We start from the raw sequence: 14,949 nt of genomic DNA on the forward strand, positions 1-14,949 counted from the left end.
CAATGTGAGCTAGCTGTAACTCAGTAACAATTTTTTTTTCTATGACAAAACTGCATTACTATTAGGATATTGTTACTAGTAACAGTTCTCCGTTTCAGCTAAAATTTTACTAAAATTTTTGACTTGATTTACATTATTTATGTTCTGGCACTAATAAATTACAATTCACACTTATATTGGATGAATAAATGCTCTGTTTCTCTGAGAAAGTTAGTACAGATTTTGTTGAAACAAGCCAAAAGCTATCTCAAAATCTGAAATCTTAAAGTGGTAACTCAGAGTCATCTCTCCATCTTATAATTTTGTTCAAGACTTACAACAGTTCTACAGGTCCACACTTTAAATCCACCCCTAAAGCTAGCTGTTGATGATGATTTTGATAAACATAGGTACATTACAGAGAGGAGGCTGGCAGGTCTCTACAGTTTCATGCCTTGTCTGTCTCCTTTCTTGCACAGTAGTTACAGCTATGTTGCAGTTTTGGGGAACTGTCATCCATTACACACATTCAATGAACAAATTCGAAAGTCCCATTTGTATTACTTTTCCTCCACCATTCACATCGAGGGAAAAAAAAGTCCTCTCCTGGTGCCCTTTCTTTCTTCAAATGCTGAATGGCATTAAACACTTTGTGGAGATCGTCAACTACCCATGACTCTGGAACAAGGAGTGCTCTATCTTTAGTCAGTGAGGTTTGGAACCGGTGTGGACTCTTGTTGTTGTTTGTGAATGCTCTGCTATGTTTCATGTGATCATGCATTAATAAAGGGTGTTTGGACTGCAAAAGGTTGGTTACTTCCATGATGTAGAAGTAGCTGTTCAGATTGCCCTCAAGAAGTAGGAAGTGAGATCACCTGTTATAGGCAATGGCACTTCAAATCATCACACCTGGCATTTGTCCACTATGCCGCTCGGCAATACAGTCTACCTGACTGCATTCACCATGACGGCATCAAATACGTATGCTGTAGGACAAGTTGAAATGGGACTTGTCCAAAAACACTACATTTAGCCACTCAGCATGCTGGTGTTGTCGTTCACATTCCTATTGCTTTGCTGGGTTCTGTCAATGCAAGCCGATGGAATGGCTTGTATGCCACCAGTCCAGCGCACAGTAGACGGCGTCAAACTGTCGATGAAGACATGCATACCTGTTGCAGTGCTCCAACATCGCGTCAACTCTGAACGAAGCTGTCCTGTCCATTACGGCCAAGCAGACAAGATTGCGGTCATTTTGCACTGTGGTCACATAGTGTCGTCCAGTACCCTGTCAGTGCTGTGTACAGCCCTCTTCTCTTCACTGATTCCATGTACACCTCACTGTTGAAGTAGTATGCCCTGTATAGCCGCAATGTCAGTGAATGACACATCCGCCTGACAGAAATGAATTCTCCTGCTCCTTTTGAATGCACTGACATAATGATATTCCACCCTGTGATTTCGGTGAGGCATAGTGGCACTCAATTAAATGTTTCCATTTCATATGGCGGCTCCACACTGACTGAGCATTGTGTAACACTGACCTATTTTGTCGCACAGAAGTGGGTGCTATTGAGCCTAAAAGCACGCCACCACTCTGCCATTTAAATCATGTCCTCTTATTGTGGCGTGTTGCAGGCCACTGCTTCTGAGTGTTTCACTTTTCACAAACAGGAGTGTATTTTAATGTGACAGGGTGTTGTAGTTGTCCACTCCATTATTAAACACTACTAAGAGTTCTCTACATAATCTTTAATTCTGCAGAATGCATTACTTATATGTGTGTTTCAACTGCATTTTTATACATACACATCAAGAAAAGTTTTGCATCACCTCGGTTCCGAGACTTTCGGAACCTGTACAGAAAATTGGAATAGAGATCAACATTAACATCATTTCCGCCCTTTTTATTGCTCATGAAAACCACACATTGCACATTGTATCACAACACAGTGAGACCTTCAGAGGTGGTGGTACAGATTGCTGTACACACCAGTACCCCTAATGCCCAATAGCACATCCTCTTGCATTGATGCATGCCTGTATTCGTCGTGGCATACTATCCACAAGTTCATAAAGGCACTGTTGGTCCAGATTGAACAGCAATTCGGTATAGATTCCTCAGAATGGTTGGTGGGTCAAGTCGTCCATAAAAAGCCCTTTTCAACCTATACCAGGTATGTTCAATAGGTTTCATGTCTGGAGAACATGCTGGCCACTCTAGTTCAGCAATGTCTTTATCTTGAAGAAAGTCATTCACAAGATGTGCACGATGGAGGCACGAATTGTCATCCATGAAGACGAATGCCTCGCCAATATGCTGCTGATATGGTTGCACTTTCTGTCAGAGGATGGCATTCGCATATCATACAGCTGTTACGGTGCCTTCCATGACCACCAGCAACGTCCACAGGCTCCACATAATGTCACCCCAAAACAGCAGGGAGCCTCCACCTTGCTCCACTCATTGGACAGTGCGTCTAAGGCATTCAGCCTGACCGGTTTGTCTCCAAACATGTCTCCGACGATTGTCTGGTTGGAGGCATATGTGACACTCATCAGTGAAGAGAATGTGATGCTAATCCTGAGTGGTCCATTCGGCATGTTGTTGGGCCCATCTGTACCATGCTACATAGTGTTGTGGTTGTAAAGATGGACCTAGCCAAGGAGGTTGGGAGTGAAGTAGCGCATCATGCAGCCTACTGAGCACAGTTTGAGTCGTAACACGACGTCCTGCGGCTGCACGAAAAGCATTATTCAACATGGTGGCGTTGCTGTCAGGGTTACTCCGAGCCATAATCCGTAGATAACAGTCATCCTCTGCAGTAGTAGCCCTTGGGTGGCCTGAGCAAAGCATGTCGTCGACAGTTCCCATCTCTGTATCTCCTCCATGTCTGAAAAACATCGCTTTGGCTCGCTCTGAGACGCCCGGACGTTTCTCTTGTGCGCCTTTCCTGGCACAAAGTAACAATTCGGACATGATTGAACTGCAGTACTGACCGTCTAGGCATGGTTGAACTACAGACAACATGAGCTGTATACCTCCTTTCTGGTGGAATGACTGGAACTGATCAGCTGTCGGATCCCCTCTGTCTAATAAATGCTGCTCATGCCTGGTTTTTTACATCTTTGGGAGGGTTTAGTGTAATCTCTGAACACTCAAAGGGACTGTGTCTGTGATACAATATCCACAGCCAATGTATATCTTCAGGAATTCTGGGAACTGAGGTGATGCAAAACTTTTTTTTGATGTGTGTAGGTGTATTCTAGTAATCTTTCCAGATACTTGGGCAATTTATTAGGTAATCTTATTCCCTGACAGAAAATGATGCTTTCAATTTTTTGTTTGTTTTTTCATAGTAAATGTAAGTCCAAACTGGCTTTTATTCCACAATTATGTACAGAACTACTAGTGAAATATTTAATCATGTTTTCCCTAATATGAACCACAGATTGACAGATGTACTCACTTTGTGCAGTATGGATACCCCTTCTTTAAATAGTTCTTTGCAAATAAGTCCAACTATTACTTCTAATTATTATTCTTATGGTCCTTTTCTGCAGTTTGAAAACTGTATCCCTGTTTTGTGCCTTAGATCCCCAGAAAAAATCCAATTCTCTGGTGCGGCAATGTCAATGATCCACATATCCTTTTCCTCCAAAATTGTGATTTCTGGTGTACTGCAGTGTGTTCCAAAATTTGATCTGTCAGAAGTCTGAATTCCCACAGAAATTTGGTACGTTTGTTTTTGAATAATTTTTACGGATCGGTCCCACCTATTCCTTGGCAGCAGCAGATGATAATTTTGGCGTAAGTTCCAGTGGGTGTTTCACGCAACAGCATTATACTCTTCTTGTACTCAGTGTGACCAATATTTATGCAACAGTTAATAGTTTCCTCAGCTTCTTACTAGAGTCTGCACTTTCGTCAATTTCACCATTCTGGTGCTGATGGCATTAGTACTGATGGGTTGTTCCTGTGCAATAAAAATCTGTCCTTCAGTTTCCTTCTTCAGGGTACCATTGGTCAGCAAAGACCAGGTCTTTTCTTATCTACTTTGCCATCAATCATGTCCTTAAACTAACCATGTAACACTTTATTGTGTAGGCTGTCAGTCCAACACTAGAGTGCAGCTTCCTGGTATTGACTCTTGGTTTGCTGAATTTTGAGAAGTTTTCTGTTGATGTTTTCAGTCTGATCTGATTGTCAACTGTCTTCCACACACTCTGCCAAGGTGTGCTTTTCTTCTCACACAAGTGAACAGCCTACAATCTTGCTCCCACTAGAATTGAAATTATTTCTGATAATCTCAATTTATTGAAATAATTTTACATACCATCTACTACAACCAGATGAGCAATATCCTCCTGGTCCTGTGTGTCAGCATGCAGAACTCGAACCTGGAAAATTAAATTACACTATCATAATGGAATTATTTAATTTCCATCATTAATGAATTTCCAGAGATAAAACACAAGACGAGATTAACAGTTAACAAAGTATTAAGTCTACAATTTTGCTTTGCTTACACAACTCTTTCTCAAAGTTCGATGCTTTATTGTGAAAAACTTGCAAGAAATTTACTATTCAAAGTAGTGTCCATCACTGGCCACTGCTTTTGCCCATCTTTCAGGCAGCATACAAATCCCGTGGCAGAAGAAATAGGTGTCTTTTGAGGAAACCCACAAATTGATCAAATTTTGCACTCATTTGTACGATCGGAGATGCTGGTCAGCCAGGTTGTGAGCCATTGATCAAATAGGTGGCAGTCAGAGAGAGCAATGCCTGGAGAACAGGGTGAGTGGGATAGGACTTCCCATTTCAATGTTTCTAAGTACATTTTGACGGGTTTTGTGACATGAGGATCAAGCATTGTTATGTTGCAAAATCACCTTTTCTGGTCTACAGCTCCATTTAGGCTGTTTGTCTTTAGTGCTTGGCTCTCACACAAAAATTGCTTTTGATAATAATCTCCTATAATCGTTTCTGTTGGTTTCAGTAGCTTTGAAAACCTTCTCTCTTCCAGCACTGTGCAGGTCTTCAAAGTCAAAATCAGTGTTCTTGAAGTGCTGAAACCATTCTGTCACTAACGGGTGCCTCATCATAGCTCTTACCCAGCTTTTGAAGAGCCTCAGCCACAGATTTCTTCATGCTAAACGAAAAACTTCCCACAAATGATGAGAATTTGTGTCATAAGCTGACATCTTCAATCGAGAATAACTATGATGCAATCACAAATCGACTAACATTATGATGGCATTATGTTTACAAATGTCTAAGCGTATTGTATGACACTGAGACCTACTACCACCTGCACCGCAACTGCCACCTTTTGTGAAATGTATGAAACTGGAATTTCCCTATGGATGGAGGTAGCCGTCAATGTAGGGCCCATGACACTGCATCTGCAGCACCATCTGCTTCCCATAATGGCTGAAGACTAATCTCACGGTAACCCAAGTTCCACACATTGGTATCGGTTTCAAACCCGTAAACATGTCGAGTTTTGTGCCTATAAACGATTTGCGGACAGCACTGTTTTTCATTGGAAGAAAGCTATTACCGAGTCACTTTGAATGCTTGTCAAAGCTTTCAGCAAGCATGCTCTTGGGAAAACAGTGTGTTTCAAAAAATTCCAAAGTGGTGATTTTGACATGAGAAATTACGAGCACGGAAAACCACCAAAAAAGTTTGAAGACAGCAAATTGCAGGCCGTATTGGATGAAGATGATAAACTCAACAGGAACTCACGCAACAACTGAATATGATGTAGAAACCCATTTCTCTTCGGCTGAAATCTACAATAAAGGTGCAGAAAATGGGAAAACGGGTTCCACATGAACTGAACGAAAGACTGTAAGCAACTCGAAAGAGCACTTATGAAATGAAATGGTGCTCACCGAATACAAAAGAAAGTTGTTTCTCCTTCAAATAGTGACAGGTGATGAAAAATGGATCCTTAGCATCATAAATCATGGGTGAATCCAGGCAAACCATCGACATCCACTGCAATACAAAATCACTTTGGAAAGAAGACAATTCTCTGTGTTTGGTGTGATCAGAGGGGTGTCAGCTATTATGAGCTGCTAAAACCTGGTGAAACTGTTAACACTGATCGCTAGCACAGCAAATGATCAATTTAAATTGAGCATTATGTGAAAAACGAGTAGAATATAGAAAATCGCAACACAAAGCCATATTGTTCCATGATAAAGCCCAATCACAAACAGAAAAATGGGTCAGGAAAACGAGTTGGAAAATACTAGGGCATGCAGCTTACTCACCAGACTTGGCTCCATCCTATTGTCATCTGTTTGCTTCACTGGGAGACACTCGCACTGAACAACGTTTCGATTCCTATGAAAATGTACAAAAATGGCTCACTGACTGGTTCGCTTCAAGAGAAGACCTGTTTTGTTTTTGGCATGGCTTTCATAGCCTGCTGTAGAGGTGGGAGAAATGTATAAATAGCAATGGAGATTATTTTGAATAAAATATCGTCTACGAGTTTCAAACAACAGACATGTAATTATTGCAACCAAATTCCAGTTTCAACTTCTACACCTAGTAAAAGTCAAAGGAAAGAATAGTTCAAGCATTCACAGAGCCACATTTTTGACATAAATATCCCAAAATAGGGTAAACAAGTCATCCAGATTTTGTTATAGCTGCAGCAATAGGACTCAGTTTGCACTAAGTGCTTGTTCATTTTACTATGCATTTCTGAGTGGAAGTAAACATATAGGCCTATTAGCTTTCATGTGTGAGCTTCAGTATTTTATTTTTAATTTACTCATTTCTGAGTTCACACGAGGTTCACACCATGATAAATGCCACAGGTGACTGGCTCACTAGACTTGCAAAAATCTAGCTCAGCAATGTCTGGATAATTGTTATATTATTTGCAACCACTCCATCAAAAAGATTTATTAATAATCATAAAAAACTTCTGCAGTATGGGAAACTAGCACCACTCATTCATTCAGCATTCACTACATTTCACAGACTCCATACAGGAGGTGCATACTGAGGGATGTGAACCAAGTCACAATATTCATCAACAAAGGACAAGTAAATGACAAAACCTTAATCTGCATATTGTATTAACAATAAACTATCACCATATTGCTTAATAGTATTAACATTTTTGCCACCTAAGTTGAATCAAGTAAATAAAAAAGGAAGCTGCTACACTGAAGAAGCTGCTGCCGTCCCGGTCACGTAGCTCAGTGACTATCAGTTTTACAGCTAAATAACTGCAAGTCACTGGATCTAAAATTAATTACCAATAGCTGGACATCAGCAATTCTAGGTTCCCACAGTAAGTGTTATCTGACAGGATATCTACATTAAAGCCTCCACAAATAATAATGATTCCCCAGCAAAGTCTGCATAATCTCATTAAAATTGTTTTTAGCTGCATTGTGAAGGCTACGACAGTTCCTGCTGGGTCCTGTAACCTGTCAGTATTACACAACGGCATGTTTCTTTATCTACTACTACAGTACAACATTCAAAAAGCTGTCCATCACAACTTTCATTAAACTTGAGAGCCTCACACTTAATTCCATCTTTCACATATAGAACCACTCCCTGTTTTTGTTATTGGTTTTATAACTGTATGATACTAGCTTGTATCCATCATGATGGGTCTGTTCATTTTCAATGATTTCCACATGTGGTGGCCTCATACAACAAGTCTGCTCTAATTCCATATGCTCTTTCATTTTCCTGTAGGATATGAGAATTTCATACTTTTTATATGCGGGATTTCAATTACAGCAGCCACAGTTCTCAGTTTCAGAAAAATTTTTACTTTACTTACATTCTTACCTGGTGTCCATTCTTAGATTTGTTCACATGTCTAGTTAGTCCTACCTGTCAGCAAAACATTTGATGTGGACTTGGGTAGTTGAGTACAGATGCAAAAGTTGTCAGCAGTTCCCAGAAAGCTAAAAGCCCAATGGCTGAAACACAGTATGTAGGTTGCTGCTCTGTACTGGAGAGAGCCTCAGGAACCTGTCGAATTAACTGTGGCACCTCAGCCGCTTTTGTTATAGCCTGGAACCCTGTCACTGCTGTCCCTTCCAATATGCTCAACCTCAGAAGTTGATCTGCTTGAAAGCGAGGACTGTGCAGTGAAGAAGATGTGGATATCTGGACATAGAATTTGTGTAGCGGCTGTGCAGCTGTCCCTCTACACCTCTATAACAGATATATGGCAACACATCTGTATCACCAAAGTCAGGCTGCTGCAGAATTTGTGAACACATTTTATGTTCATGTACTACGAACTCAGATAATGAGAATCTTCTCTACAGGAATCGACACGGATTTCGTAGAGATCTTATGCAACTCAGTTTGCTTTGCTAATATGAGAGATCTGGAAAGCCAAAGATAAAAGCTCCCAGGTTGATGTCATTTTATTTGAGTTCCAGAAAGCATTGAATTCAGTTATGAGCAAAGTATGACCGCATGGCTTATCAGACCAGTTTTGTGACTGGATTGAGGATTTCCTAGCACATAAAACTCAACACAAGGTTCTTGTTGTTGTTGTGGTCTTCAGTCCTGAGACTGATTTGATGCAGCTCTCCATGCTACTCAACCCTGTGCAAGCTGCTTCATCTCCCAGTACCTACTGCAACCTGCATCCTTCTGAATCTGTTTAATGTATTCATCTCTCGGTCTCCCTCTATGATTTTTACCCTCCACGCTGCCCTCCAATACTAAATTGGTGATCCCTTGATGCCTCAGAACATGTCCTACCAACCGATCCCTTCTTCTGGTCAAGTTGTGCCACAAACTTCTCTTCTCCCCAATCCTATTCAATACTTCCTCATTAGTTATGTGATCTACCCATCTAATCTTCAGCATTCTTCTGTAGCACCACATTTCGAAAGCTTCTATTCTCTTCTTGTCCAAACTATTTATCATCCATGTTTCAGTTCCATACATGGCTACACTCCATACAAATACTTTCAGAAACGACTTCCTGACACTTAAATCTATAATCGATGTTAACAAATTTCTCTTCTTCATAAACGCTTTCCTTGCCATTGCCAGTCTACATTTTATATCCTCTCTACTTCGACCATCATCAGTTATTTTGCTCCCCAAATAGCAAAACTCCTGTACTACTTTAAGTGTCTCATTTCCTAATCTAATTCCCTCAGCATCACCCGACTTAATTCGACTACATTCCATTATCCTCGTTTTGCTTTTGTTGATGTTAATCTTATATCCTCCTTTCAAGACACTGTCCATTCCATTCAACTGCTCTTCCAAGTCCTTTGCTGTCTCTGACAGAATTACAATGTCATCGGCAAACCTCAAAGTTTTTATTTCTTCTCCATGGATTTTAATACCTACTCCAAATTTTTCTTTTGTTTCCTTTACTGCTTGCTCAATATACAGATTGAATAACATCGGGGAGAGGCTACAACCCTGTCTCACTCCCTTCCCAACCACTGCTTCCCTTTCATGTCCCTCGACTCTTATAACTGCCATCTGGTTTCTGTACAAATTGTAAATAGCCTTTTGCTCCCTGTATTTTACCCCTGCCACCTTCAGAATTTGAAAGAGAGTATTCCAGTCAACATTGTCAAAAGCTTTCTCTAAGTCTACAAATGCTAGAAACGTACATTTGCCTTTCCTTAATCTTTCTTCTAAGGTAAGTCGTAAGGTCAGTATTGCCTCACGTGTTCCAGTATTTCTACGGAATCCAAACTGATCTTCCCCGAGGTCGGCTTCTACTAGTTTTTCCATTCGTCTGTAAAGAATTCGTGTTAGTATTTGACGTTGTACATACACCAATATGACTGTTACCATTGACTATATACGTAAATGAACTTAACATCATCAAAGGTAAATTCAATCGAGCACACTAGTAACTTTTCTCTCAGAATTTCTGGCCAGTACACGCCTTGAAGCATTGGCGATGGCATATTTTATGTGTGTCTGTCTGCAGTCTGCACACTTTGCTTCTACCTCCTGCAATACATATTGGCAAACAATTTATCTCATTATTAATGACACACAAATGGTCTGGCAGATAATATACGAAACTCCATAAGGCTATTGACAGCTTATGCTGTTAAATGCACGAAAACCTGCAGAGGATCTTAGTTCAGGGACTGGTAGTAGACCTTCAATGTAAATAAATGTAACACGTCACACGTAAGTCGGTGTACTGCTCGATTATATTACTGGCAACAAAACACTTGAAATAATAACAAAAGCAAAATATCTGTTGTCCTAACTGTTGCTTACCTACACATTTATAAGATTATAATCTTCTTACATGACAAAAATTATTTGAGTAGAATCATTTTCACCACCCACACAACAAAAGAAACAAAGAGAATCTCATGGTTCTCAAATACCAACTGAAATTATATGCACCTCCACAGGATCTGGCAATGAAAATATGTAGTAAATTAATAAGTGAGAATTTAATTATTATGAAGCTAGATATTTTAAAAATGAGAATGCAGCAGATTCTGTTGGGAAAATGCTGCTGTTTGATACACGAATTCAAGGAGGATGAAGTCAATGTAAGGTAGGGATAACTTAATATGTAATACACACAAGCAAGCACACCTCAAGCATACATGACCGCTCTCTGCAGGCAGAATGCAATGGTGCCATGCCAAGTGGAAGCAGAAATATGGAGTGTAGTGGAGAAGGGGGTCGACCGAAGCGCCTGATCCCACCTGTCGGCTTTGACCCGTGATGTAAGGCTGTTGTGGTGTGACGTCACGACGGAGCGGAATTTAGTTTGTGAGAGTGGCGTGTTTGTAGGTGTCGTTTTGATGCGATCGGTGGTGCTCTCTGGTGGTGTGTTAGGTGATGTTTTTGGTTTAGTTTGCAAGTGTGGCGTCGTGTGTGAATTTTGGTAAATTGCTTTTTTTATGTCTTTGGTAGGTATGGATATGACTGACAGGGTCAACATGGGGACAGTGTGTTGTCTCTAATAAAATTTCTTCAACTATTCGTATTTTTGGATGAAATCGTGAAGTGTTCAGTATGTCGTGAAGAAATGAGGCTTACTTAAAGTTCCAGCATCTCGGACCAGGGACGGCTGTATGTGGAGATGTCATAAGGATAACAGGTCGAGGGAAGTGTTCGATCCCAATGTGTGGCTGTGGCTGTGAATGCTGGTATTGGTATCGGGAGATGTTTTTGAGCTATATACGTCAAGGGAAGTGTTCAATCCCAAGTTATGGGATCGGGAGCTGCTGTTGAGCTATATAGGTCAAGGGAAGTGTTCGATTCCAGATGATATTGTGTTTAGTGGTATTTGGGGAGTTTTGTGATGTCGGTTTTTTTTCGTCGTTTTGCGTGGTTTTGTATGGGGGTGGGTCTGTAAATTTGTTTATATTTAGTTTGTCCCCACCCAAAAACCCCCTATTTCCCGCGCTTGTCCCGTTAGTGTCATTAGGCTTTTTGTGGAATGTGTGTGTGTTTGTTTTTCAATGTATTTTCGTCTTCATAATGTGTACGTAACGACTTTATATGCGCCATATTGGAATCGGGTTTATGGTCGTTTCCACCATATTTGTGACGTCACGGGTCAAAGCAGACGGGCGGGATTGGACACTTCCGTATTTCCGGAGAAGGGGTAGGGATAGCAGGGTATGGATGGAGGGAGAGGACTCAGTACTGTGTGGCAGAGCATTCGGGGTCTTGATGGCCAACAAGGTTGTCTGGCACATCACTGAGAGACTGTGGGGGAGGAAGGTAGGGGGGGAGTTATTCGGTTGGTTGGATGCTGAAAGGGAGCAAACTACTAGGTCATCAGTCCCTTTGTCCTCAAACAGACGGGTCTATATGACTGTAGATCACAGAGAGCCTACCACACAAAACCTACAGGAAGAAGACCCTGAGGTCTACCAATATCAGCGAAGCTGAGTAAGGGACAAAAAGAAGAAAGGGAGAGAGAGCAAGAAAGGCAAGCATGGTTCCCCAACTAGGAGCAGCTGGAAGCCCCTGAAAGCAGAATGCAATGAAGGGCATACAACCCCAGCCCCCGTCATATACCAGAAGTATTCTATTCTAAAACTGCCTCGCAAAGATAGTAGCACGGACAGGGCTATAGAAGCACAGAGAGACAAAAATGAACATGTCTAACAGACCACATGAGAGGGGAGAGAAGGAGGGAGAAGAAGAGTAAAAGAGCAGGTAGGGTGAGGACCAGGATGGACCACCAAGGCCAGACATCTGCAGCTCAGTCTGAGCAGCGGAGGCAACACAGTGTTCTGCCAACCCCTTAATGGGCCAATAAGGCTAAGAGACCCTCCCTTACAGTGAGTGGTAAAGGGCCACTTCACGAATAAACTGTACAACTAAGTCAGCTGCTGGAGCACTGTCTTCTAACACCAGAGGTAGCAAGCCAAGAAGATTAAGAATCGGCAGTAGGGCGGCTAGGTTGAGACAGTCCAGGAAAATGTGGACCACCACCAAACGGGTGTAATAACGACAGTGGGGGTGGATCCTCACTATGGACAAGATGATCGTGAGTCAGTCAAGTATGGCCAATGCGCAGGTGGAAAAGCACAGTAGAGTCCTTGCAAGAGGCCTGCATGGAGGACCTCCACAGATCTGTAGTCTGCTTTATCACCTGTAGTTTGTTTGCTGAAGTCTGAGTGAGTATTCCATATTCTAGGCACCTAAAACTTAACGGCATAATAATGACTGAAGGTCTGTTTCCAGAATAATGATCTCGAGAGTCAGTTCACTGGTACCCTGTTTGGCAAGCCTATCAGCGAGTTCATTCCCCGGGATCCCGGTGTGGCCTGGGGCCCAGAAGGAGGTCACTGAGCATCCACACTGTTCAAGTACATACAGAGAATTCTCGATAGCAATCGCGAGGGTAGCACTGGTCGAGAGCCTGCAAACTGCTCAAGGTGTCACAGAAGTACCCACCAGTGCAGGAACAGGTAAGTGCAGGAACAGGTACGTTCAAGTACACAAGAGCTGGCTACCAATCCCACAGTGAAAACACTATAGACATCTGGCAAGAAGAGCAGTTCAATTTGTCCTGCTCAAGTATAAGCAAAGCCTACATGACCAGCAATCGTCAAGCCATCAGTGTAGACAACTTCTGAACCTCAGGATGCAGCAACAATGGAGAGAAATTGGCAGAGGAGGCCCTCAGGATAAACCTTGCCGTTTGGACCTTGTAATAGGTCAAGACAAAGCCGTGACCAAGGGATGCCCCACGAAGGTGTACGGGAGTAGGTCCAGAGCAGAGATGGAAGAGGAAACAACTGTAGTTCAGAGAGGACAGACACGACACAAGTTGCAATCATAGTGCTGCTCAGGGCCACGACTGCGGGAAATGGAGTACTGTTCTGTTTAGAAAGAGGAGAAGGTAGTTCAGATGCTTAGGAGAGCTGCGAACATGCATAGCATAATTGGCAAGCAGCTGCTGATGCCTGATCCACAATGGAGGGACCCCAGCCTCCACGAGTAAGCTGTTCACAGGGCTAGTTCGAAACTCTCCAGTCAAGTTGAATCCCATATTGGTCTATCAGATCCTGTATCCGAAATGCTGAGGGCGATGCCAAACCGTATGCCAGACTTTCATAATCGTGACAGGATTGTATCAGGGCTTTGTAAAGCTCAGAAGGGTAGTGCGATCTGCACCCGGCTGGTGTTACTTGGGCACTGAAGCATTTTAAGATGCAGCCAGCACTTTCACTTAAGCTGGCGAAGATGGGGAATCCACGTCAAATGAGGATCAAAGACCAGTCCTAAAATGTGATAAGTTTCCAACATATTGAGTAGTTCGTCTTCAAGGTAAAGTTTTGGTTGTAGGTGAATGGTATGCTGTTGACAAAAATGCATGACACGAGTCTTGGTGGTGGAAAATCAAAAGCCGTGGGTCAGCGCCCATGCCTGCACCTCTCTTATGGCACGTTGCAGTTGACGCTCAGTGACTCCTGCGCTAGAGGAGGAATAGTAGAGGCAGAAGTCATCAGCATACAATGAGGGTGTTACTGAGGACCTCACAGCTGCTACACCATTGATGTATTATTAAAAAGAGGCACACTCAGAACATAACCCTGCAGGACCCCATTTTCTTGGATATGGGAGGTACTGTTGGAAGTACTAACTTGAACCCAGAATGCATGGTGCGACAGGAAGTTCTGGATGAAAATCAGGAGCATAGCCCAGAGACCCCAGTCATGTAAGGTAGCAAGGATGTGGTGTCACCATGTGGTGTCGTAAGCCTTTTGCAGGTCGAAGAAGACGGCTATATGGTGTTGAAGCCAGGCAAAAGCTGTTCAGATGGCAGATGCCAAGTAAACCGGATTATTAGTAGTGGAACAGCCTTGGCAAAAACCACCCTGGGAAGGAGCCAAAAGACCCCCAGACTGAAGGAGCCAACACAGCCACTGGCTCACCATGTGTTCAACTTACAGAGAACACTGGTGCAACTTAGTGGGCAATAACTGTCCATCTCTAGAGGGTGCTTATCCCAGGTCAGTACTGGGACAATGATGCGTTCTTGCCATTGCAAGGGAATTCGCCTTTGGTGCAGATGCAGTTAGGGATGGCAAGAATATGACGCTGACAATCCACTGGTAAGTACTTGATCATTTGGTTGTGGACGCAGTCCGGCCCTGGGGCTGGGGCTGTATCAGGGCAGAGGGTGAGGACACTGACAAATTACCACTCACATGAATGGACCATTATACAGATATAGGTGGCATGTAGTAAAAGATAACTGCTTTGCTCCAACTGCTGTTTTAGGACAAGAAAGACAGGTTGATAAATTCTCATATGCTGATGCTTGAGCACAGTGTAGAAAACAATGTTCGGTAGCAGCATCTGGGTCAGTGTAGACAGTGCCATTCAAGGTAATACCAGGTACACCTTCAGGTGTTTGGTATCCACGGAGATGTCTGATCTTAACCCAAACCTGCGATGGAGAGATACGTAGTCTGACAGTTGAAATGCACCAT

General features: G+C 42.5%; 1 protein-coding gene across 2 annotated transcripts in view; it reads right to left on the reverse strand.

The window, feature by feature from the left end:
- LOC126092799 (uncharacterized) overlaps positions 1–14,949 on the reverse strand; it is a 211,449-nt gene that overhangs the window by 172,766 nt on the left and 23,734 nt on the right. For both annotated transcript variants that reach the window (XM_049908536.1, XM_049908530.1), the window contains exon 2: positions 4,317–4,380. In XM_049908536.1, coding sequence (XP_049764493.1) covers positions 4,317–4,380 — 64 coding nt within the window. The remainder of the gene's footprint in view (positions 1–4,316; positions 4,381–14,949) is intronic.

This window comes from Schistocerca cancellata, chromosome 1 (assembly GCF_023864275.1).
Source record: "Schistocerca cancellata isolate TAMUIC-IGC-003103 chromosome 1, iqSchCanc2.1, whole genome shotgun sequence".
In the NCBI taxonomy this organism is placed as follows: Eukaryota; Metazoa; Arthropoda; class Insecta; order Orthoptera; family Acrididae; genus Schistocerca; species Schistocerca cancellata.